The sequence below is a fragment of the Osmerus eperlanus genome, chromosome 15 (genome assembly GCF_963692335.1).
Source record: "Osmerus eperlanus chromosome 15, fOsmEpe2.1, whole genome shotgun sequence".
NCBI lineage: Eukaryota > Metazoa > Chordata > Actinopteri > Osmeriformes > Osmeridae > Osmerus > Osmerus eperlanus.
In genome coordinates, this window is record NC_085032.1 from 7,300,050 (window position 1) to 7,326,334 (window position 26,285).

The following is a 26,285-nucleotide window of genomic DNA, read 5'->3' on the forward strand; positions in this document are numbered from 1 at the left end:
CACACACACACACACACGGCCTCGCACACACACACTGTAGAACAGACGCATCATGTACCACGTACACGTACTGTATTTCACATCCTGACACACACACACACAAGTAGGGATGTGAGCTGGCACTGCGTATCTCAGACGATGACAGGCCGTATCTCAGAGAGAGATACCACCCAGATGAACAACCCTTGAACAAACAAGCAGCGGTGAACCTGGTCTGGATGGTTCCAGTTCTGCTTCCCTGGCAGACGGATGACTAAGACCAGCTCACCTGCAGCCAGACAGCCATCAGCTCTGATGCAACATGTTACAATGCTACTATGAATGTCTCTGTATCGGTCTCTCCATCTTTCTCTTTATATCTCTCCGTTTCTCTCTCTCTCTGCCTCCTGTGTTGCTCCTTCTCTCAAAGTTTTATAAGAGCACACATATGTCGATCAAAACCCCTGCGGGAAAGAGTGATTGGAATTCCAGTAAATGCGTTGGACCGTTACCAAGATTGCTAGCGGTTTCTTCTCGGCTAAAGTCAAATCATGCCTCTGTGTCGTAACTCGCTGTGAACTCCAGCGGCCTGAACTCCAGCGAGCTCTCAGGAGTGTCACCCACGACGCCGCTACACAGAAATCCTGCTAAAACAACAAGCAAGTCCTGGAGATTACATTCCTGCGCGCACCGCAAGCGAAACACCCCCCATACGACTGCTCAGATGAATATGAACCATCTGATCTCGTTTCCCCACTCTACCCCGATTGCCACATGCCACTTTCTTTTCCCGGCCCTCAACACCACCTCCCAGATCGCTCCCTCGACAACCAGACATCGAATTTCCCTGCAAGGAGCGATGCAGCCTTTCTTACATATATAGATATATATCTTCCTATATATGAAGGTATATAACCCCTCGGTGGTGATCTCTGCTGACTAGAGGAGGGTGAGTCGTCAAAGGAACGACCCCAGGTGATGGGGTGGTTAAGGTCGGGGTGGTTAAGGTCAGGCTGGGTTTGTCTCGAACACGTGAATCACAAGAACCACAGCCGAGCCTAATCAGAGCAAATACCTCAACGTCAATTACAAATAAATAAATACAACGGCATAAACAAACAAAATTCGATACCCATTCCTATCTGACAGCTCCGAAGGTCCGGCCCCTGTAATTACGAACATCTGAGGTTCTCTCGGGGGAAAAAAACAAACAAACGTCTTTAAGTGGTTGAGAAACCATCTCGAACATTTGCATAGTACAGTACAGCTTCAGAGGCCTGTTCACCTCCCTGTACAGTTCAGCATGTCTAGCAGACACGTACTGTTCAGCCGTTGTTGCTGGGCTGGTGGAGGTTATTATGAAATCTGAGAGAAGGAGGTCACTGCAGGAATGTTCTCAGCTATGTCACAGACCATTAGGAGAGCACTGCTATCACGTTTCCCAGTTTCAACAGCAATTGAGATGAAAATAACCTTTCTGAATAGACACTTACACACACAATAGTGTGTGTAAGTGTGTGTGTGCCTCTGTTATGCTCTGTGTGTGTGTGTGCGCGCGCGCGCGCGAGTATCATATTAAAAGGTGAATCCGTCACTTTCCCCTGAGCAGTGTCACATAACCCCCCACCTGATGTCAAGATGCCAAAAGTGTTTAACCTCTCAGAGCATGGCTCCCTGCGAGGCAGTCACAGACTACTAACATCTCCACAGACGTGCTACACACACACACACACACCAGCTCTCCGCCTGTACGAACCCAGGAGGAACAGAACATACCCTGCTCTCCAAAAGCAACACTCTCCTCGCTGTCTTCATGGAGCAATGTTTCAGACTCAAACGGCAGATGTTAATAAGTCTTTAGGCGCTCTAAAGCCTGATGAATTGACAAGCCGTTCTCGTTGAAGTGTCTAACTTTTGACTTATGACCGAACCGACACCCTCTGCAGTCATTGTGGCTTATTACTAAGTGTTTAAGCGCTACACATTGACAAGTTGTTCTGGTTAAACAGTGTCTAACTTAAAGGACACACACAGTAGAAGTCATTGTACTGTGGCTTGATATCTGTGTGTATTTTGTGATAACAGGCCAATATCCAAATTCTCGTTTCACTGCCTTGAAATTAGCCTACAGCATACAATGCCATAGGAGGCTCCCTGAAGATGACATCTAATCATAAACATACTGTCCATTTTCACTCGCACTCTGAGTGTGCCGTGCTGTAGAACAGAGGAGCGCTTGTCTCTGGGTTACATACACAGCTGTCATGTCTTCACACGCGAGCTAACAGGACAAGAACAACAATCATCTTAACAGCCTGCTTGTAGCCAGCCCCCCATCCAGGAGACAATATCAATAATGATTAACATGTTATCATAACAGACACACACACACACTGTACACACACACACACACTGTACACACACACACACACACACACACACACACACACACAGACACACACACACAGACACTCCCACACCTCCCTGAGGGCAGGAAGAACCAGATACAGGAGTTGTGTTAATAAAGGCTGAATCATACACTAGCAAGATCCCCTCCAATGATTTAGGCTAGAAGTTGCGTACTGTCTAGTGTATTACCTGTTTGGCTGCGTGCCACCAACTTATCTGATTAATATACACACATATGCACACACAAGCACACACACAAAAACATAAACTATGCCCCCACTTCCCTAGAGCCTCTGTTATAGAGAGCTCTCGTCATGGTAACGGGTAACGGTGACAAAAGGAAGGGAAACAGGAAGTGCAGGGTGCGCGTGGCTCTTACCGATGAAGGGGATGGAGTCCAGCGAGTCGCCGAGGTTACTGGACCAGGACGCCTTCCTCTGGTCTGCCAGCCTCCTCCCCTGCCCCTCTCCCTGGGCCTCCCCCGCCAGCAACGACCCCCCGGCCTCCAGGACCCTGGACGGAGGCCGCGCCGCCGCCCCTCCCTCGTGGTCGTTGACAGCCAGGATGTAGGAGGGGTGTCTGAGGGGCGTCGGCCCGGAGAGACGCTCCCTCCTCAACACCACCACCGTGGCGTCGAGGCCCTCCACGCCCTCGCCCGGACTCCCATTGGTCCGGACCGGGAGGGCGGAGCCGCCCTCTTTGACCTTTGGCCCGAGGGTCAGGGCTCCGTTGGGGGCGGAGCCGGCCGGCAGCTGTTTCTGGACGGGGGTCTTGGAGGGGCCGGAGCAGGAGGAGGACCTGAGGCTGAGCCCCGCCCCCTGCCTGCCCTCCTGCAGGCTGTCGGCCCGCCCCCGGAGATGGAGGCGCTGCAGGGGCGAGGCGTGGCCCAGGTGGTTGCCCATGGCGATGTGTCTTTGGTCTTTGAGCGGGTCTGTGGTCTTGTTGTTGCCGGGGGTGTTGCCGTGGGATAAGGCAGGCGAGGGGTCCGCAGGGGGGTTCTTGACGGGCAGTCGAGAGGGCCTGCTAGGAGCAGGCAAGGCTGTGTGTGTCAGGCTGTCCGTCCTGGAGGTTAACGCAGGCTCCGAGGCACCTTTAGAGAACGCCGGAGCGACTACCGCCAGCCCTGCCCCGGCACCCCCTCTGCCCTCCGCCTCCGCCTCCACCCCAGCCGAGGTCCTGTGTGGCTGGGGTAGAGCTCTGAGGACCGCCCCCTGTCTGCTGGCTCTGGCCTCCTCCCCCCGGAACAGCAGCAGCCTGTCTTCCAGCTGGGAGCGTCCCCCGACACCCCCTCTCTCCCCGGGCACCGCACCCCCAGCCTCCCCCTGCCGGCCCAGGTAGTCGCAGGAGCGAGCCCGTGGCTTGGCCCCTCCCACCGGGGCGGCGCAGGGCAGGGCGTCCTGGGAGGAGCTCCGGGACCAGTCTATGGGCGTGGCTCCCGGGTCCCCAACAGCCCCTCCTAGACTCTCCTGGGAGGCGGAGCGGAGCGGTACGGCCACGCCCCCTCCCGACACCGCCCAGGCCCCGCGGTCGTGAGAGGCGCTCCTCCGCCGGAACTGCGACCCGGAAGCCACGCGCTGCTGGGTGCCGGCGGGGGGCGGGGCCTGCTGGGCGTACGCCGCGTTGGGATTGGCCGCGGCCCGCAGGCTGTCCAGGCGCTCCTGGATGGTGCGGCAGCCGTAGGTGTGCAGCCGTCTGGCGTCGATGTAGTCCTTGTAGGTGGTGTAGTTGCGCCAGTCGATGTTCTTGTGGGGGGAGGGGCTGGGCGTGGCGGGGGCGGGGGGGGAGGGGGAGTAGAGGAAGGGCGAGGGGGGAGGGGGGGAGGGGGAGTAGAGGGAGGGCGAGGGGGTAGGGGTGAAGGCGTCGCCCCCCGCGGGCGTGACAGGGGTTCGGAGAGGGGAGGGGGAGGGCGAGGGGTGAGTGTCAGGGTAGACGGGTCTGGACCCTGGGGAGGAGGGGAACAGGGAAGGGCTCCCTGGTTTCCCCAGGAGAGGTCTGGGTCTGGCCGAGGCAGCCTCCGGGGGTACAGGGTACCGGTTCTCCTCTGTCCTGTGGCTGGGTCCGGCCCGCAGCGAGCGGGAGCCTCTGTCCACCGCGTCTGGAGACGCCGCCGCGGGCGTCCTCACGCCATCGCTGCACACACACGCCACCGTCTGGGTCTTGGGGGGGACGGGGGTCGGGGGGGACGGGGGGTCGAGGACCTCCAGGCGGTAGCCCGCCTCCGAGGGACTGGGCTTGGACGGCGGCCGCCTGCTGGGGCCCTGGGCCGGCACGGGGGAGGGGGAGGCGTCCGGGGCCTGGGCCATGCCCGGCACCTTGGTCTCTATCCTCGGGTAGCAGATGGGCGGAGGCTCGGGGATGTTCTGGGCGTTTCCGCTGTACGCCTCGTTTCCTTTGAGGTATGCATCTTGAGAGTAGGCCTGGGAGAATACACAGGGGCGTTAGGTTACTACGGCTGCAGAAGCAGGAATTCCTGACATAACACCTCAGGGAACATGACTCGGGGTCTTGGACAGGGGTTTTTGTTCGCTGCGATACTGCACCGTCGCCTGTACACTATGACAGCACGCTAGCCCTGCACCAATCACAGCCAATCCTCGGGATACTGAACTGGACTACTGCCAGTGTTAAGAAACACACAGCTGTGCACAGATTAATGACCAGGGACAGAGGAAGTGATACAACTCCTGTTTCTCTGTCAAATTGGCCCTGTAGAGTTAGGCCACTGCTAGCATAACATAGTTAGACTACCACGACACATAACCCTCTAGCCTGTGTTATCAAATATACTCATAAACCTACCCAATCACTCAGACAATGTAATTGGAAGCCAAAAACAAATCAAGCCCCTCCCCCAGACCCTCTCTACATCCAATAGCGAGGGACAGTGGTGAAGAGGTCATGTGACCTCCAGTTATACGCCTACAAAAAATAATCTGATTGTAAAACAGATGTGTGTTTTGTCAGGGTGTGAGAGAAGGCAAGAGAAAGAGAGAGCGCGAGAGGGAAGAGAAAGAGAGAAAGGGAGCGAGAAGAAGGAAGAGAGACATAAAGTGACAGAGTAAGAGAGTAAGAGAGAGAGAGAGAGAGAGAGAGAGAGAGAGAGAGAGAGAGAGAGAGAGTAAGAGCGAGAGTGTAAGAGAGAGAATGAGAGAGAGAGTAAGAGAGAGAGATAGACAGAAAGAAAGAGGGCAGAGGGCCAAGGCCCAGAATAACCCTTGAGGCAGGCTTAAGGTGGAGGCTTACCCACCTGCGGGCGTGTGGTGCCAACACGGAGACACGAGGAGAAGCTGAACGGAGGCCGTCTCCTGCCCTGGCCCGCTAACTCTACCTCGGTCAGCATGCCACCCTCCCTACCCTGGCACACCCAGGACGCCAGCAGAAACTACTCAAATAACATCCAGCCCTGCCAGGGAAACTGGCCCGCTGTCTGCCCCCAGGGATGCAACAAACCAGAAATAGTGCTGCTTTCTTTCTGAGGATTTTCAGCTCCAGTAGGGAGTGCGTATGCCGTGCGTCTGCATCCTGGACCTGGGAGCTCTCTGGGAGCTCCGAGTGAGTGAGCAGGAAGAAGAGAGTGAGAGACAGAGAGAGAGAGCGCTGAGTTGGTCTTTAATCGATGACGCTCCACCTGTGGTGTCGGATTACGTTTGCCCCTCCCCCCCCCTTCCCCTCCCCGCACCTCCATTTGCATAAGTCACGATGGTGTAACAGAGACACACGCACCGCGCAGATGTCAGATAAGAAGTGGACAAACAGTGGAGGGCGGGATCGACTTCAGATGTTTTCGCTCTTAAAACTTTGAACTCCCTGCCAGCCACAAGGCATGGGAGAGCTCTCCGACACAGAGACCCGTGGACGAGCACTCGGTTCTGTGAGAGAACCTAGACATCAAATACACCTCGACAGACATATTGAACACAAACACTTCTGGGAGGCCAAGACAAAATGGGTGACACATTAGATCCAGGTGCTTAATAATAGTTATTAAATAGGTATTAAAAGCCTCTACAGAATGCATATTCATATGAATATGTGATAGTAAGAATATACAAGTTTCAATAATATTAGTAAGGGTAAGGGTTATGGCTAATGTTAGGGTTATCATATTATGAGATAAGTTAATAGGTATTAAGGCTCTTAAAAGATGCTTATTAACATGAATGTGTTAATAAGACTTACTAACTTACTAAAGCCTTAATAAATAACGCTGCTTACAAGCACCTGGATCTAACGTGTTACCAATGACAGGTAGAGTTAGTGTCCCATCTTACCAGAGCAGAGATGTCCCTGGAAAACTGCAGCCCCCAGATTAGATGCAAGCAAGAGAAAAGAGGAAGACAGAGAGAGAGAGACAGAGGGAGAGAGACAGAGAGAGAGACAGAGAGAGAGAGACAGAGAGAGAGAGACAGACAGAGAGAGACAGACAGACAGAGAGAGAGACAGGGGAAAAAAGAGAAGTACAAAGATGAGCAAGATGGGAAAACCCGAGGTGGACGGTTGGCGGAGAGGAGCCGGATGGATCCTTCTGTTACTGTACTCCAGCGTGCGCTAAAAATACTCTCTTCTGTGTGAGCGCTGGAGGCCCACCATGTACAGAGGCAGGAGGGGGAAACCCAGGAGGAGGAGGAGAGGAGGAGTCACGTTCTGCCGGCCACCTGCGTGGCCTCTGTGTCCCTCAGCGACTCAGGGATGAGTCCGGGCGCCGTCCTGCCCGCGACCGTCATCCGCCCTTCATCACCTCCTCCTGCCTGTCATCCAACCGCTGTCAGCGTACACTGAGCCCCAGATCCTCACAGCTCTCTCCCTCTCTCTCTCTCTCTCCCTCTCCCTCTGCTGTATCCCTCTCCCTCTCTTTTTTTCTCTCTCTATCCCTCTCCCTCCTCCCCTTCTCTCTCTCTCTCTCTCTTGCTTCATATAGCTTCTGTTTGATCTAAAGGCAGCCATAAACTGTCCTCATCTCTCCATACTTCATTCTCTCTCCCCCTCTCTCTCTCTCTCTCCCCCTCCATGCCAGTCTGTGCTCTCTGGTAAACAGCACGCTGAGGAGTCAGCTGACTGCAGCTTCTCTCCCTCTGGTATGGGGCGGCTGAGCGAGCAAGTCCTCCGCTGTAGTTCACACACACACCAGCGGGACCTTGTGGGCACCCCTCCTCGACATCAGTCCATTTATACCTCCACTCATCCATCACTTCCTACCCCTCTCGCTCTCTCTTTCTCCATTCATTCTCTGTGGGGAGGCTCCTGTGTCACACACACACAGCCAGGTCATGTGACACAGTAGCTACGTGACCTGCAGTGTCAGAGCTCGTGTGCGAGCCGTGCAGGGCCTCGCCCCGTGTCCAGCCTGCCTGTGTCATCTGCTGAGCTCCATAACGACCCATTCATCCGAGCCAGGGAAACTTCTAGAACACGGAGGACAGTGGGCCCTGAGGACCAGGGTTGAAGACCACTGGCGTACACGCTCACTGAAGGAGGAGGAGGAGGAGGAAGGAGGCTGGTGTTGGGCGTCTCCTTACAGTACATACTGTGGCAAAAAGAGGGCGTATAAAAAGACACAGAAAAGCTTGGAAACAAGGTTGACTGTTTTAGTCTCTCCTGTGGTGATTTCTGTCGGGAAAAAACCTGACATTGTTGTTGCTGTCAAGAACAGGAGAAGCACATGAATTATGACACATAAATCAGCGAGATGGCATCTTGCCTAATTTACAAAGCCCACGCAATGCTGGCACATTTCACCGTCAGACCGATATGACTTGTGTTAGCCTGTTTAGCATGAATTGCTGTCAAGTGCCCAAGGCAATAATCAGAGCTGGAAAGCTTTCCAGCGTGCCGAAGGCAAGTTACTGTACTGCAGCTTCTGCCAAGCTGAGGCCTAGCTAGCTATCTGTGCATTTAGCATGACGCTGTGAGCTCCAGTCAGTCTAGGCTTCTATTCCACAGAACAACCATACAGGAAGTCAACAGCGCTGGTTGACTGGGCCGTGCGTGTGTGTGTGTGTGTGTGTGTGTGTGTGTGTGTGTGTGGGGTGGTAATGTCGTCATGGTCTGCTTGAAGGCGGGTGACGGGGGTTCAGCGTGGGGGATAAAAAGGGGTGCTCCCTCTGCCCTTAATCTCTCTCTCTCTTTTTCCCTCTCTCTCCATCTCTCCCAGCCTCTCTATGCCTCCCTCTCCCTCGCCAACCCTCTCATTTTTCTCTCCCCTCCCTCCCTTTTTCCCTCCCTCCCCTCTACTCTTTCTTCCTGGCCAGTAAACCCCAGCTGGCAGGTAATCCATGAGAAACAGAGAGAAGTGCTTTAGCTCGACAGAGAGAGGCCGCATTAGGAGCTAATGCACCACCGCAGCAAGCTGAGAGGAAGGCTGCACTTCCCTCAGACGCGGGGAGGGGAGACGTTCGGTAGACGGGGCGGAAATGGTCCGAGCTATGTTCATCCAAAGACGTCAGTCTTACGGGCGGCGGTGTTCAGACCTTCGTCCTCGCCGTGTCTACCTAACCTCCTCAGGGTCACAGTCCACTCAGACACGTCAAACAGTCATCTTTGTACAGCGGACGAGGCTACAGGCTAGCAGTCCCCTACTTCCTGGGTGGAATGTCCAGGCTGACTGTCTCTTAACCCTGTTACTGTACCACTTGGTGATCAGTGTCGTCTACGCCCCAGACATGAGGCCATGCTGGGATCAAGCAGGGGTTGTGCAGGGGTCATGCAGGGGTGGGTCTGCTCTGCTTACCAGCTGCAGAATGTCCTCATCCTTTGGCATCACACAGAGCTCCAATGACGTGTCACTGGGAGACAGAAACACAGGAGAGACAGAGAGGAGAGGAAGGAGAGAGATAACAGGGGAGTGTATAAGCGTCACAGTTTCAGCAAACAGTTTCCTGTATGTACTTGACTGCACTGCCTATTTACTGTTTCACTGGAGGTTTGAACCCTTTTGGATTTGGATGCAGTTGGCTCTCTGTGACTTCATTTAGCTTCCCAACAGAGTGCAGCTACACTGCCAGGGGGCAAAGATTATTACTGATAAAATAACTTTATTGGAGCAAGCGATATCCTGTTCCACTCTACGGATCATTCTGGAGATCTGACCAGGGCTGAGCTTTCCTGTCCGAGCTACGCTATCTGATGTAGACCACATGAACACCAAAGTCATTCCAGACAAATGCGCTTGGGACATCGCCACAGGTACAGAAAACGACGCGCGTGCGAGTGACGCGGCGCTGTTTGTCAGACGGGCGTCTTCCTACATACCTGAGGCGTGTTATGGGAAATGTGGTTCCTTACCTGTTCTGTATCAAGGCTATCACTTGGGAGTACGTCTTTCCAATGATGCTCTCTCCATTCACCTTGACGATACGATCCCCTGGAGAGAGGAGCAGGGAAGGAGAACACTGTGTAAGCCTACGTTCTCCCATGTTCCCCAGTTCATCATCAGCAGTCACTGACAGGCCACACAGCAAGAGAACCTCTGACGGCCCCTCCTGCCAGAACAGTGGTTCTCACGTCCCTCAGATGTGGTTACGTGTCAAGCTTCTCAAAGTGCGGTTCTGAGTGCGGTTCTCAGTGTGTTGTGGAACGAGGGTGTGGCCGGGTCCGGATAGTGCAGGGTGAGATCGCACAGGAGTAGCAGTATCAGAGTCTTGGGTCTTGAAGCTTGTTTATAGAGCAGGGATGGCTTCAGGATCTGCATTCATTCAAGAGTTCTGATGATGCCATCTACAGGAAGCGTTGGAGGGAGTAGGGGGGGGGGGGGGGGAGATAATGGTGGGAACACCAGACTGGCCCTCCGCCCCCCCCCTGGGAGGAACCTCTGCTGATAAAAGGAAACCAAGAGCTTGTATCCCACCACTTAACATTTCCTGTAACACACTCTTCTAGTCTAGTGCCAACGCCGACGCCGCTAACACATCTAAAAACTGCCAGGGTTTTCTGGAACCTAAATCTTGTTCTGGTGGTTTCTGTAAAAGGAACTGCCTGAGTTGCCTTGTTTAGTCACGCCAATGAACAAGGAAGTGGATATTTTATTTCAGAGCATTCAGTAATTTCCAGTAACTTTGTTTCCCGAAGAAATCTGAGGGGAAATCTCACTTCAAAACACAATACAATTTTTAATTATTAAAAAACTATGACTCGTGCCATTCACACCCTGCCAACTGGAGCACGGGCTGGTCTCCGTGGAGACGGAGTGTGGGAGGTGTTGCAAGGCTGGTGTTACCTGTACAGAGTCCAGCTCCGTGGGCGGGGCCTCCCTCCTTCACCTGCTTGACGAAGATTGTGTCCATTGGCTCCAGCCTGTTCCGCTGTCTCCCTGGCAACGACACAGCACAACGCACATTAAGGTCACACAGAGGAAGAGCCACTGTGGTATCAGATCTGGGCCACTGGAGTAGCACACTGTAAGCTAGCGCTAGTTGGATACAGCAGCACACTGTGAGCTAGCGCTATCTGGATACAGCAGCACACTGTGAGCTAGCGCTATCTGGATACAGCAGCACACTGTGAGCTAGCGCTAGCTGGATACAGCAGCACACTGTGAGCTAGTGCTAGCTGGATACAGCAGCACACTGTGAGCTAGCGCTAGCTGGACACAGCAACACACTGCTTTACTTTCAGAAGTGTGGGGGCAGAACTAGCTAGCATACTTTGGCTCTGAGGACCAGACAGGACTTGCATTGATTAGGTTTCTTCAGATTCACATTGGTGGCTGTCCTGGACACATACACACACACACTGCTGCAAAGCTAAATGAGACAGCACAGGCTCCAAATTGACCAATTAGAGGTGCATCAGGGTAGAATGTGAGTGTGACTAGGTCTCCAGAACGTCCACAGCCAGATGACCTTGGCCAGTGAAAGGTCCACACTCGTGCATTTGTCCCTCTCAGCATGGCTTGTCACCCGCCAGGCTCCCCCACCCTCCATCCCTCGGCTATCTCCTGCTCGTCTTTCATCCCTCCCTCCCTTCATCCATCCACCCAGTTTTATGCCTAGCTGGCAGATTTTTTTTTTCTTCTTCTTTTCAGCATACTTACTTCCTTCCCCCCCCCCCCCCCCTGCTCCACTCCTCCAATCATCTCTCCTGCTTTTCCTCCGTCCCTCTCTCTGCCTGGGTGGAAGGTCCAGCGGACCGGATCACCCTCTGGTGGTGGAGAGGGCCACGGCAACGGATTCCTCTCCACGACGTACACGTTTTTTTGATGCGTGATCTTCTTCCCTGGGCACCGTCACAGCAAAGATGTTGTAAAACATCAACCTTTCTGTACGTCCTCCAGTCAGAACCTGCACTACCGACCCCCCACCAGCCAGACTAACTCTCCCAGGCATGTCTCCACCAATCCAACAGAGGGCGCTACAGGCTCTTCTAAAGACTTATTCCTCACATGCAGGAGAAACCCCCCCCCCCCAAGGGTAAAGCTGTTCCCTTTCACCTTCATGCAGTTCAGCGTGACACGCTCGCGAAACAGCGCCAGCCACTAGGAACCCTGGGAAATCACAGGTTATCTCCGGCTGGAAATTAGTGCAGGATGTTGACATATGATGTTGGTTGTGGATAATGACGGGTCGCTCTTAATCTTCTTTATCTCTGCAGCGTATCGGATTGAGGCTTTAAGAGCAGCCGCCCACATCAAGCTAACGCTAAATACATGCCTGCGTCCAGTAGAGAAGCGCTAAACGCTAAAGGACACACAGACAGTAGGGAAGGCCTGTCAGGTGGAGGAGAGAGTGCTGCTGGCTCGACGAGGAGGTCGATCTGCCCCTTCACACACTGTGGGCTGGTCTGATCACAGCTGACATGCAGAGAGCAGTATAGCAGGTGGGTCTCTCTGCCTCCCAGTACTGCACCACCAGCCCCCTTCTCTCTGGTTGGACTCTAGAAGTATGCAGTCCTGCAGCTGGATGAATTGCATTATATCTGGAGTATCTAAAGCTGTGGATATTTCCCTGTCCCAAAGCCGTTGCCGGGATGTAAACAGCATGCAGACAGAGTTGGCCCTGCGTGTGTGTGTATTATCTAGTTTGAGTTCTGCATTAGAGTACCTTGCTTGCTAGGGTTCTATTCAGTGTGTGAGAAAATGTGCTCTGCTGATGTTTGTGTGTATGTGTGAGTGTGCATGCGTGTGCGTGTGTGTGTGTGTGCGGCTTGGCTGCTCTCCCTAGCAGCCCAGCTGGAGTGTGGTTGTGTGGGCTGACTCATCTCTCTCTATGTTATGGGTTAGATAATGTTATTCTACCCTGAGCTGGGATGGCTGTCCGCTCCCTGCATTAGCCCTGCCATAGCACTCTGCATCCAACTCTCTCTGGAACACACACAAAACACACACACACACGCTCACTCACAAACACACAAGCACACCCATAACGCACACATAACAAACCACATGGGCGCACACACACAAACATCTAGTCCATACACAGGTTGACCTCCATGTGCTCTGAGACTTGCCAAGAGACTTCAAAGACAGTGTAGAAGGGCCTGTTTGTGTTGATCTGCTGGTCTGCTCCAACTGAACGCATAAGAACGACCTCAGTCCTGTCCACGCAAACACAGGCCGAGCCCAGCTAGGAGACCACCGTGGTGGAACCGTCTTCAAACATCATCCTCATTAGCTCCACGTCGCCATGGCGACACGTCTCTCACCTCGCAGCCTAGCAACACCGTGTGCAACCGTCCTCCTCCTCGTGACCTTTGACCTGCCAGTCTAGCCCAGCCTGCACACCGCCTAGCGACAGAGAGGAGAGGTATCCTGGCTGACCGATCTCATATCCTTAATCACATGACACTGTAAACATTTTACTACTAGCTGTCAGTCAAGAAACGTTAGTTTCAGTCGGTGTGTCAATATTCCCCCAGAGTCCTGTCAGCCCTGCCACCATTGTGGTAGATGGAGTGTGTGTGCATATGTGCTTGCATGGATGTGTGTGAGTGCTTCTTATTTTTCCATGTGTATGATTTTCCTTGGAATGTGGACATGAGAGACAGTGCAACAGAGAGAGACAGAGGGAGACAGAGAGAGCGAGAGAGAAAGAATAAGAGAGAGAATGAAAGAGAGAAAGAATAAGAGAGAGAGAATGGGAGAGAGAGAGCACACGCACATACAAATTCAATCCAGCCAGCATCATTTGGATGCCCAAAGATAACTGAAGCAGATGAAGTCGCCCAAACAACAAAGCTTCAGGAGCAGGGGGAGGGGCTCTGGTCCAGAGCAGGGGGAGGGGCTCTGGTCCAGAGCAGGGGGAGGGGCTCTGGTCCAGAGCAGGGGGAGGGGCTCTGGTCCAGAGCAGGGGGAGGGGCTCTGGTCCAGAGCAGGGGGAGGGGCTCTGGTCCAGAGCAGGGGGAGGGGCTCTGGTCCAGAGCAGGGGGAGGGGCTCTGGTCCAGAGCAGGGGGAGGGGCTCTGGTCCAGAGCAGGGGGAGGGGCTCTGGTCCAGAGCAGGGGGAGGGGCTCTGGTCCAGAGCAGGGGGAGGGGCTCTGGTCCAAAGCAGGGGGAGGGGCTCTGGTCCAGAGCAGGGGGAGGGGCTCTGGTCCAGAGCAGGGGGAGGGGCTCTGGTCCAGAGCAGGGGGAGGGGCTCTGGTCCAGAGCAGGGGGAGGGGCTCTGGTCCAGAGCAGGGGGAGGGGCTCTGGTCCAGAGCAGGGGGAGGGGCTCTGGTCCAGAGCAGGGGGAGGGGCTCTGGTCCAGAGCAGGGGGAGGGGCTCTGGTCCAGAGCAGGGGGAGGGGCTCTGGTCCAGAGCAGGGGGAGGGGCTCTGGTCCAGAGCAGGGGGAGGGGCTCTGGTCCAGAGCAGGGGGAGGGGCTCTGGTCCAGAGCAGGGCTGGGGAAGGTGGGGTGTTTTTAAAGCCCTCTGGAGAATTTGGGGGAATTCTATTTTCTCGTGTTCTAGCTTGCTGTGAGATCTCCATGGCCGCCCACCAGAATGTGCCAGAAACGGAATACTAATCCAATATCTCCAGCGAGAAGTTTCACACAGAACGAGAAAACAAATATTTGAACAGATGTCGATTTTTTTTCAAATGTTTCTTCTTCTTCTTTTGGTGGGTGGGGGAATGGGGAGATAGGAGTACCACAGCTTCACAAGCATAACACAACATGCCTCATTTGAACGTCCTTCTGCAACAGTGCAATAAAACACACAGGCAGAGAAAGAAAAAGAGAGGAAGAAAAGAAAAAAGGGAGGGAAGGAGGACTGGTGACAGTGACGGAGAGGAGAGGAAAGGGGGAGAGTATGAAAGACAGTACCAGCCATGATGATGTGTATACAGTCAGTGTGACAGCCAATAAAAGACAGATGGGCTGCACTTCCACACACACAGAGAAAATCATTCTTCATTCTTCTGTCTCCATGTTTAGATTGTGACAAGGTTCCCCCGTCTAGGCAGGCTGTGTGTGTGTGTGTGTGTGTGTGTGCGTGCATGTGTGTGTTTCTCGGGTTTCCAGCGGCAACACCCAGATAGTCAACATGCGGTGAGCAGAACCCCTCTTTCCAAACAGCAACAGCCACATCACACACTGGCCCCGAGTCCAGTAAATAAACGATACTGCTGTTCAGCAGGGAGGCTGGGGCTAGGACAGGGCTAGGACGGGGACTGGGACACAGCCTGGACATATAAAGCCTCCAGACTAGGTCTGGGTCTAGTTCCAGTACTAACAGCAGAGACAAAGGCACAAGGTGACAGCAACTCCAAGTCCCTAGTTGCCGGGGAGCTGTCCCTGTAAGGAGTGTGGAGCAGAGAGGAGCCCGCAGGTCACTGTGCAGCCAGGCCAGGGTGCTGATGAACCTGGCTGCATGGCTGCATGGCTGCGTGGCTGCATGTACCAGGCAGGTATGAGAACCCAGCAGGCAGGAGTTTGAGGGGCCGTGATTCATCTTCTAGTGAGCTGAGTGCTGAATGGGATCCCCCTACACACACACACACACACACCATGGAGATGTACGCACACAGGCACACAATGGACATGCGCGCGCGCGCACACACACACACACACACACCCTAAGGCTTTCCTGCTGCCACAGCAGGACCCTGTGTGTGTTGATTTATGTTTCAGCTCCTGTGGAGAGGTGGGGTGGGGATGGTGTGTGTGTGTTTATGCGTGTACATAATGTGTGTGTGTGTGTGTGGGGGGGGGGGGCAGTTCTGAGGAATGCGACACCGAGAGCCAACACCATACAGGAACTCACCACGGCTCACCTTCCCGCTCATACCCCAAGCGTCACACTCATCATGCTGTCGTCACGCCGATCCTTCCACTCCCGCCGTGGATCGCGACCGAAAAAACACGCGTGAAACGCGACTCCCCAGAGAGCGCCCTGGAGCACACAGTGGGACAGCAGGGGAACCAGCGCTGGGGCAAAACGCCCGGGCTGAATCAATACGGCACACGGGGCAGCTAGCGTTAGCATGGGAGCGCAGTATTGACGTTGTGACAGAGCGACGCAGAAAGGACGTGGCCTTGTCCCCGGGGCCCTGGAGTCACTGGTGAGAAGCGGAGCAGCTGGTGGCAGGGGACTCTGCAGGGAGGCTTCAGCAGCACAAACAGAGGCTGGTACAGAGGCCTAACACAACCCTTTAATGCTCAGCTACGTGCAGCAGAAAGGTGTGTGTGTGTGTGTGCAGCTATTTCCGGGGGCTGCGGATGAAGCCCCTCCGTGGACCCTCTGCAGCCAAGCTGTGCTGGTCACAGACGCGGGAGAAACGGCGTGTGTGTGTGTGAGTGTAGGTTTGTGTGTGTGTGTGTAAGGGGTGTGTGTGTGTGTATCCTGACTGAGAGCCAGTCCTCTGTGACCAGCCCTCCATACCCAGCCTCCAAGCTCACGGCCCCACCAGCACATCCAGCTCTGTCTGCAGTGCAGCATGGAACCACACCATCCAGAACACGACCACAGGGTCAGGGGAGGAACCACACCATCCAGAACACGACCACAGGGTCAGGGGAGGAACCACACCATCCAGAACACGACCACAGGGTCAGGGGAGGAACCACACCATCCAGAACATGACCACAGGGTCAGGGGAGGAACCACACCATCCAGAACATGACCACAGGGTCAGGGGAGGAACCACACCATCCAGAACATGACCACAGGGTCAGGGGAGGAACCACACCATCCAGAACACGACCACAGGGTCAGGGGAGGAACCACACCATCCAGAACACGACCACAGGGTCAGGGGAGGAACCACACCATCCAGAACACGACCACAGGGTCAGGGGAGGAACCACACCATCCAGAACACGACCACAGGGTCAGGGGAGGAACCACACCATCCAGAACATGACCACAGGGTCAGGGGAGGAACCACACCATCCAGAACATGACCACAGGGTCAGGGGAGGAACCACACCATCCAGAACACGACCACAGGGTCAGGGGAGGAACCACACCATCCAGAACACGACCACAGGGTCAGGGGAGGAACCACACCATCCAGAACATGACCACAGGGTCAGGGGAGGAACCACACCATCCAGAACATGACCACAGGGTCAGGGGAGGAACCACACCATCCAGAACATGACCACAGGGTCAGGGGAGGAACCACACCATCCAGAACACGACCACAGGGTCAGGGGAGGAACCACACCATCCAGAACACGACCACAGGGTCAGGGGAGGAACCACACCATCCAGAACACGACCACAGGGTCAGGGGAGGAACCACACCATCCAGAACACGACCACAGGGTCAGGGGAGGAACCACACCATCCAGAACATGACCACAGGGTCAGGGGAGGAACCACACCATCCAGAACATGACCACAGGGTCAGGGGAGGAACCACACCATCCAGAACACGACCACAGGGTCAGGGGAGGAACCACACCATCCAGAACATGACCACAGGGTCAGGGGAGGAACCACACCATCCAGAACACGACCACAGGGTCGGGGGAGGAACCACACCATCCAGAACATGACCACAGGGTCAGGGGAGGAACCACACCATCCAGAACATGACCACAGGGTCAGGGGAGGAACCACACCATCTAGAACACGACCACAGGGTCAGAGGAGGAACCACACCATCCAGAACACGACCACAGGGTCAGGGGAGGAACCACACCATCCAGAACATGACCACAGGGTCAGGGGAGGAACCACACCATCCAGAACATGACCACAGGGTCGGGGGCAGAACACGACCACAGGGTCACGCGGGACCGTGTAGTCTCTTCCTGTCCCAGCTACCGTACAATCACAGCAGTGACGCCACACACACAAGCTCTGACCACACGCCTGTCTACCGTCGGTCAAACGACAGGGAGAGAGAGAGGCGCAAAGGCTGCTGGGACTTCTGGTTGAGAGTTCCGGAAATGGCTTTTCAACGATGCCGTTAGAAACAGGAAGTGCTCGCTACCCATTCTCGCTAAATAAACACGATATGAGCCATTTGTTGTGGATGCTTCCATTTGTACGGGATTGGAGGGTATAGAGGGGACGAAAGAAACAAAGTAAACAGGAAGTGGGCTCACTCACCTCGACTGCCGTTGTCCTCATCCTGAAAGAGAGCACAGAGAAAAACAAACATCAGAGAAATCACTCACTTTTCCTCAATTAAGGCAGAGTGGATGACTGTACAATATGGAGAGAGAGAGAGAGAGAGAGAGAGAGAGAGAGAGAAAGAGAGACTGAGGGATGGAGAGAGGATAGAAAGAGAGAGGGTTAGAGAGAGGATGGAGAGAGGAGCCAGGTGTGTGCTGTCAGGGCTAGAGCCAGACTAGCCCTCTGCCCCGTCTGAAGAGAGAGTCCACCTCGTGTGTTTGTTTTCTTTCCATTTCCTTAAAGCCTAAATCCTTCATTTCCTCCAGGGGTAGGGTTAAAGCCCCACACGTGCTCCCTAATCCTGCCCCCCCCCCCCCCCCCTCAGCCACACATATGCTCTGCTCACATCCTTTAAGACCCTCGACTTTCTCTCCCGGCTATCCTTTAAGACGGCCTGACCCTCTTCACACATAGCTAACCCTCAGAAAAATACCCCCACCGCCCGATTACCCAAGAGATCTGAAAAAGTAATTAGAATAAAAAGGAGGAGGAGGGGGGGTGTCTTGGAATCGTCAAACTGAATTCTACGAACTTACAAGTCAGGGAACATATGTCTTGGCCCTCATGACAGTCTTTGTGTTGGTACGCAAGCTTGCCATATTGTTGCAAAGTCAGATTTCAGTTAGCATTTCCCAGAAGTTCTTAAGATGCGTCTTACAGTAAGACGTGAGTTGTTACGGCCTGTCAGCTAAACCGTGAACGGCAGTAAACTTGGCCCAGGACTCAGGGTGCAATCATTCCATCACCCACAGAACGAGAGGGGCTCACCCGAGCCAGAAGAAGATGCTGTTGTAATGACTGTGTTGAAGAATCCATTCATCATCTCATTTGTTTTTCTTTCTTTTCTTTTTTTTTCCAAAAGCTTTCGGCAAAACAACTCGTTACCAGGAACTGTAGTCTGTAGTTGTCACCCTTTAGATATCCCAACCGAAACTGCTCAAACACTCTTAATAAGACTCTCAGTCAGACAGGATTTATCCTCACAAAACACATGGAGCAAACAACAAAGCTACCTCGCTAGCAACCACCAACCCCCCCCCCCCTCCCCCCCATATCCAACTTCCTCCCCAGCAGCACTTGAAAGGCTGTAGTGTTTCCTGTATTGACAGGGGAGCACACCTCGCCTGTTCATTACCAGGAGGAAGTGTTGTAGCAGCAGGACTCGGGGTCAAAGGGCAACAGACACAGTGATGTCATCACCAGGGAGCTTGGCTCAAGGCTAGGGCAGGAGAGGACGACACAGCGACAACCCAGGCAAGGACTTTCCCCCCGTAGGTAGACCTCCGTGCCCTGTCACACCAATGCCTTTTAGAATATTCTAGAAGGGACACCCGATCTGCTGCGAGACACAGAGGAGCGCAGCGCTGGCGTGATGCGCTGGCGTGATGCGCTGGCATGATGCGCTAGCGTGATGCGCTGCACGATCGTGACCTCACATTAACAAAGCCACGCCTTTACGCTGCACTTGTCTACTACGTGTTGTTTTGGATCGAACCCTAGAGTTGCTGAGTCAGCCACAGTCTACACTGACTAGAAATCCGCCCCTGGTCAGCCTCTGCCACTGACATACGATTCCACTTCCTGAAATTCAACGAACTCCGAAGTAAACTGTTTGTGGAACACTATATGCCCAGTTACAGAATAATAAATTTATAGGATCAAGAATGAGAATGCAGCAATTAAGGGATATAACTTAGAATACATTTATAATTCCCCCCCCCCCCACCTAGGGGAATAATAAAGTGTCATCTTATTTGATAAAAATCATATATATTTATAATAAAATAAATACATATGTGTGTGTGTATATATACATATATACACACAGTACCAGTCAAAAGTTATATTTTTAAAGCAAACAACCAGAGTGTTGCAGGGTCAGGGGTCAGTGGTCGCCCAGTCTCACCTTGAGGGAGGAGTGGACGGCCGACTCGGGGGGGTAGACGATGAAGTGTCGGAGGGTGAAGCCGAAGCCCAGCGAGGTGCGTCGCAGGCGGAGGGTCTTAGGGCCCGGCCAGGAGAACGCCTCCTCCTCCACGGTCCCCGGAGACACCGACGCCTCGCTCTGGTCACCACGTCCACCCTTCTGCTTGGCCTGGGAGAGAGGGAGAGAGGGAGAATATGAATATGTGTCTGTTCTGTTCAGACTGAAATCACATCACGAAAACGTAAACAACCAGTAAAGAGGAGCTCAGAGAGCGTCGCACACAAGCATCACCCCAGCGTCCTGGGTTCAAATCCAGGTGAAGCAGAGGTTTGGGCAGACCAACAGAAAGCTTCTGTTGTCTGCTGACAGCCCCGCGGCCAAACATTAGCCTCCATCACCCCCTGTTTACTCCCCAGGGTGAAACCCTCTCCTGCTGATCTCCCCTGACGTCCAGTTAGTGAACCCAGCCGCCTTCTGGAGTCATGGCAACCACTGTGCCCTGGAACTCTGGGAAGGGGAGGGAACCAGGAAGTAAACAACTCCGTTCCCTCCAGGTCTGTTAGTGGCGATGTGAGCTTTAAAGAACCGGGTGGCGGCCCAGGTGTTCTAGGGTGGAGGAAATCCCACCGCTACGAGCCAGGCTACAGAGGGATGACTAGTGAGCAGAGCATGGTAGGGTGGAGTTCGGTAGCGTGGTGAGGTAGAAGGGTTGGAGAATGTCCTCACGACAGCAGCGAGCGTACCGACAGGCGAGACCAACGTGGACACACAGCTGCTAAAACACCCTGACGTGCATGTTGGACGTCCTTGTCTGTTTCATTTCACTGTGTTTGTTTGGAGAAAACAGAGCTGCTGGCGTCGACCGTGGAGGGAAGTCGTGTCGCAGCTCTGACTGAGCACCCAGTTAGAAGAAGTGCTCTGGGCCATTTAGAAGAAACTGGACTGGTCATGAACGTCTCTCACGGCAACGGTATCCGTGCAGAAAACAGTGAGTCACCCCAGCCGACATGAGTGACCGCCCGCCCGCCCCCCCCCCCCCCCCCACTGTGGACCCCCTGCTGCTCTGGGGCCGTCTGAGAAATACGTCTTCTGACACGTGGTGAGGAGAACCCTGCAGGCCGACCACGGCACCGCAGGGGGAGCGTGTCGGCGGTCGCCCTGGACACCACAAGATCTGCAGGCCACAAGTGCCTCCTCGCCTGACAAACACCCCCAGCCTCAGCCTCAGTCCCAGCCTCAGTCCCAGCCTCGACACGGGATATGAGCCAAGGGGAGTTTTGCGGTTCAGACGAACACGTCTTTCGGTGGCGAGTCCAAAACAAAGCACTTCCCTCTCTCTTTCTCTGAGCTTTTCTCCATCTCTGTTTCCTCTCCCTCTCTGTCCTCCTTCACCCTGCCTCCCCCTCTCCTCCCCCGCCCCCCCTCTCCTCCCCCTCTCCCACCCGTCCGAGAGGAGCAGATGTGAGGCTCTCAGGGGACAGGGCTGGGTCTGTCCACAACTGGAGGACTGGTGACATCACCATGACATCACCGTGACCCCACAACTCAGCTTGCACAGTACACAGAGGAGAGGGGAGAGGAGAGGATATGGGAGAGGAAAGGAGGAGAGAAGACGAGGAGGAGAGAATATGAGAGGAGAATTCTCTACCTCAGCTGCAGTCGGGCTCGTCGATTAGCTAAGCTTCAAGAAACAGTGAGTCACAATCCTGCTGCCTGGCTCCTTGTTTGTTTTGGATCGTCAAAATTTCATGTTGGGTTACGCAACGGCTAAGCCATTAGGCTGCCACAAAGCTGCCACACACGCACACACAGTGAGAGTCCTTTTCCAGGTCTATATTTAACGTGTTGAATTATAGAACAGAGGAAGTAGTGATGCAGGGAGAGCAGTGAGGGCATGTCTGGGGCCCGGCACTAGGACCCTGGGCTGTCCTGACCATCATCATCATCATCCTCACACACCTGTCCGTGGACGTGACCAGCGCTGTAATGGCGATTTTCACGAAGGAATCTGGCAACATTCAGTCACTGGCCATTTGAATGGTGGAATTTGCCGGTGTTTTCCAGCCTTAAGACTGTCTGGAGGGAGTCGCCTCGTTGCTCCATCCATCCCTCCGTCCTCCCTTCCCTCTATTCATCCATCCTCCTTACCTCCCTCCATCCCTCCCTCCCACCATCTCTCTCTCCATCCTCCCGCCGCCCTGCAGCTCTCCTCTAGAACGGCTCTGTTCCTGGGAGGGGATCCGGAGGAACGCCCCGCCGCGTGGCCCACAGTGAGCGCTGTCTCTTTGTACACACACACTCCTCCTCCTCCTCCTCCTCCCCCCCCTTCCTGTCCTCCTGCGGTCTCCATGGGGACCTGGTGCAAACGAAACGTGAGACCGCTGCGCTCACGGTTGCCCGGTGGAAGATAGCGGTCGGCCACGCACGCTACCAGAGCCCAGGGTGACGCACGCACACACACATTCCTGAAGCAGCACAACAAACACACACACACACTTCCTCAGCTACTACTTGCTATGTAACCCAAAACCCTCCAGCCGGGGACTAGCCTAGCGCACATTTTTCAGTCTCAGCCAACGCATTACTGCTTCCTCAAGGACTGTCAGTAATACAGATAACACCAGAGTTCAAATATAAACAAGGATATTCAGCATCCTCTAATAACACACCGACGGGACTCTTACAGACAAGCCTGAAGGCAGGTTTGACTCGAACAGTGTTCCAGAGCCAAACAGTCCTTCTGACCAACCTTACCCTGGAGCGAACACAGTTCCTTCCGGAAGCTTCTCGGAGCCTCGCCCAGGAGACGCCGTGCTGGACGCCGGCGAGACCCAGCTCCACGTCTCCCCAGTAGGAGCGAGCCAGCAGCTGGAACCACAGGCAGTGGGGCTCCGACAGGCAGCCGTCCACGCCGGCCAGGCGCGCCCAGGGACAGGGCCCCGTCGCTGGGGAAGGGGAGCGGGAGCGAGGGCCCCCCACCTCCAGCTGGCCCAGGTCTGGGTGCTCCCTGAGAGGAACGGACACCTTCGCACGGCCGGCAGACAGACCGCTTCTCTGAGCTAGCATGGCATAGCCGGGCACACCCTGTCCCAGAGGAGGACTGGGGGGGACTGGCTCTGCTCCCTGCAGCTGTCCTGGGTGTCTTCTCTTAGAGGAATCGACCCTCCTTTCCCCTTCACTCCTCCTGTTGGGTTTCTCTTTCCGTCTCTCTGTCTCGGAGTCTCTCTCTGCTCCCTCTTTCTGTCTGTCTGTCCCCCTCTCTCTCCGTGTGTGTGTGTTCTCAGAGAGGAGAGACTGGGCTGTTCCTCTCAGCTTCCCACAGACACATGATGTTTCCACTCAAGAGAGAGACTGAGAGCACTGCAGCGCTGGGCCAGGCTGACGCATTCAATCCACCCACCCACTGAACACACATGTCCTCAAGCACACACACACACATCAAGCACACAGTCCCAGTCACACACACACACACACATCAAGCCCACATGCACTTAAGCGCACACATCTGGCTGCACAGCCATAGGAGTGTTCATCTTAAAGCTAGCCTTCTCTTCAGCTAACTTCCTTCACCTCTGAGTACTTTAAAGTTGTAGATGTTTGGAAGTGTACTATACAACACACACACACACGGAAACACGCACTGGAAAGCACACACTGCGTTCAACAGACATTCCACAAGCTGTGACATTGAAGGAAGAGAGGCAGCATAGCCCTGTTCTCTGAGGCAGAGAGGCAGCATAGCCCTGTTCTCTGAGGCAGAGAGGCAGCATAACCCTGTTCTCTGAGGCAGAGAGGCAGCATAGCCTTGTTCTCTGAGGCAGAGAGGCAGCATAACCCTGTTCTCTGAGGCAGAGGCAGCATAGCCCTGTTCTCTGAGGCAGAGAGGCAGCATAACCCTGTTCTCTGAGGCAGAGGCAGCATAGCCCTGTTCTCTGAGGCAGAGAGGCAGCATAGCCCTGTTCTCTGAGGACGGGGACAGGAATAACTATGGCTGTGTACGTTCCCTGAGGACGCAGTCAAGAAGGGCCACACAGAGACTTAATCCCATCTGTGAATCAGGTGGGCTTGAAACCATACTATGTCCCTGTTTGTTTGGGCCATTTTTGAAATGTATTAAAATTAAACAGGAATCCTATTCCTACACCCAGTACACGGTATTCCAGCATAGCTTCAAGACAGCTTCAAAACAGCCATACCAGCATCGAGCCATACCAGCATCGACCAACACAACATAAAAGGAGAGATGGAGCATAGACCCATGTTGACTCCCTGTGGAACCACCACATTCTCTCCTCCCGTTAATAGCAGCAAAGATTCCTCCGGGACGAGATACCTAAAAATAACCCCCTACCATCTCAGCCCTTCAAGCAACGCGAGTGCAAGTTTCAGGGTCAGAGGTTGCACAGACGGCCGTGGTGTGAGCATCGCTGAAACACGAGCCGGAGGAGAAATGGTTTGAGTGTTTCGTTTGGTTTTGACGTCAGCTTCCATTACGGCAGGCAGGACAGCTCAGGGCTTTCAGATGACGCCCAAGGATAAGCACATTAACCAGACACATGGTGGGATATTTTAATGGGTCTTGAAATCATACCGGTGTTTCTTTGCAGTCGCGTGGGGAGAGAAGGGCAGTGTGTGTGTGTGTGTGTGTGTGTGTGTGTGTGTGTGTGTGTGTGTGTGTGTGTGTGTGTGTGTGTGTGGATGGATGTGAATCGTGACCTCCACAGAAGAAAGAGTGTTTCGTTGCGTCGGAGAGGGGAGCTTGGGGGATATTGTGCTATCGCTATGGAAACAAACACAGGGTCTGTTTTATGACCTCATGCCACAGCCTTTGTTACTAAACTGTTAGAACCCCAGGCTTTGCCCCAGACAGAAACACAATACACAGTCAAATACAAAAAGCATGTTTTCATGTAGGAGACACTTTCTTTCAAGGGACATATGGGGGGGGGGGGGGGGGACCAGCGAACTCTCGATCAAACCATCAAATCATCAATGTACAGTGAGAATGTGAAGTTCATAACTGAGTTCAATGGGTTCTTACTGTGCTGCTGTGTGTGTTCTAGTGGGATGGTAGGTCAAGTGTAGGGTGGTGTGTGTTCTCGTGGGACAGTGAGTTCTTACCCTGTTGACCCCTTGGCCAAATGTTAATCAAATCTAGGTATCTAAGTTCACCTCAGGTAGCAGGTGGGAGGAGCTAAACACCTTTCAGCCACTCCCACAGTGACATCACAGCCCTTTTGAAACGGGGCGTTAACTCACTTCCACACACTAGACATCACAGCAGTTCAACACCACAAAGAAAACTGTCAACGAGCAACGTATGTCGTTGTTAGAAAACCCGGTTAACCGTTTGGAGGGGCTTTTTGAAAGCATGAACGGCGTTGTGTCCACCGCGCGCCCCTGGAGTTGAGGTGTTGTGGTGTTCCTGTGGGCGGAGCAGAGGCAGGTGTGCTGGTCTGGGTCGGCCTGCAGCAGGCTGTGGACTGGACACGGTCATTAGCACCGAGCCATAGAGGCTTAGTGAGGATTTATGAGACCACAGAGAAGAGTCGAGCTTTCAATCCCAAGAAAACAGAGTGCTGGCCTCTCTCTGCCTCTCTCTCTCTGCTTCCTGCCCCCGCACTCCCGCAAACCCCGTTCCAAAAGTAGCATCGGACTCCAGCGAAACTCGAACCGATCCCGCGAAAGAGTTCTCTCACACACCGGCTTAGCGCCTAATTGGAGACTCGTGACCGCGAGTCACGCAACCCTCCCGCCTGGGCCTTCAACTCCCCACGCACCCCCCCCCCCCCCACAGGTCGTCTTGGCTGCCTGTTTGGTTTCGTTCATTTACATTTGTGAAGCCCGCTAGATGTGTTAGCCGCTAATCTGCAGGTCAGATTTGTGTAACAATGGGAGTGAGGCCCAGGCTGGAGTCCCTGAGGGGTGACCAGACCCTGAACAGGGATTAGCGCACAAGCACAGTCCCAGGCTCACACTGCAGCAACTATCTACTTGAGTAAGTGTGTGTGACCGCTGGCGGTCATACGCTGGTGAGGTGAAGTGTGTGTGCTTCTTCGTGTGTGTGTGTATCAAAATGTGTCCAAGTGTGTGTGTGTGTATTTGTGTGTTAGAGAGAGAGAGAGAGAGAGAGAGAGAGAGAGAGAGAGAGAGAGAGAGAGAGAGAGAGAGAGAGAGAGAGAGAGAGAGAGGGCAGAAAGAAAGGCGAGGTCTGGGGATTAGCCAGATTCGGGCAGCTTCTCAAGACCGCTCGCAGGAGGAAGATCTGATGTGGACATGCTGCATCTGGGCTCCGGGAGTACGGCTCACTGGAACAAAGGAGCGGCTAATGAGGACCCAGGAACAGCATGCTCCGACACACACACCCCACGACGCCCCCTAAGTCCCCTTACAGCCCTGGGGAGGGTGGGTGGAGTGGGGGGGGGGGCAAGCTCC

At 54.2% G+C, this 26,285-nt stretch overlaps 1 protein-coding gene across 3 annotated transcripts in view; it reads right to left on the bottom strand.

Annotated features, from left to right (window-relative positions):
- The window catches only part of LOC134035154 (rho GTPase-activating protein 21-like), a 43,434-nt gene that overhangs the window by 11,852 nt on the left and 5,297 nt on the right, over positions 1-26,285 (bottom strand). The window contains exons 1-8 of one of the 3 annotated variants that reach the window (XM_062480031.1): positions 22,605-23,097; positions 19,830-20,018; positions 17,858-17,879; positions 10,601-10,693; positions 9,670-9,748; positions 9,116-9,170; positions 6,660-6,683; positions 2,768-4,805 (exon numbers count right to left, since the gene is read on the bottom strand). In XM_062480031.1, coding sequence (XP_062336015.1) covers positions 2,768-4,805; positions 6,660-6,683; positions 9,116-9,170; positions 9,670-9,748; positions 10,601-10,693; positions 17,858-17,879; positions 19,830-20,018; positions 22,605-22,916 — 2,812 coding nt within the window. In that variant the 5' untranslated portion in view covers positions 22,917-23,097. Of the gene's footprint in view, positions 1-2,767; positions 4,806-6,659; positions 6,684-9,115; positions 9,171-9,669; positions 9,749-10,600; positions 10,694-17,857; positions 17,880-19,829; positions 20,019-22,604; positions 23,098-26,285 lie in introns of those variants that run through there. The other 2 variants (XM_062480033.1, XM_062480032.1) reach the window with 2 other exon arrangements.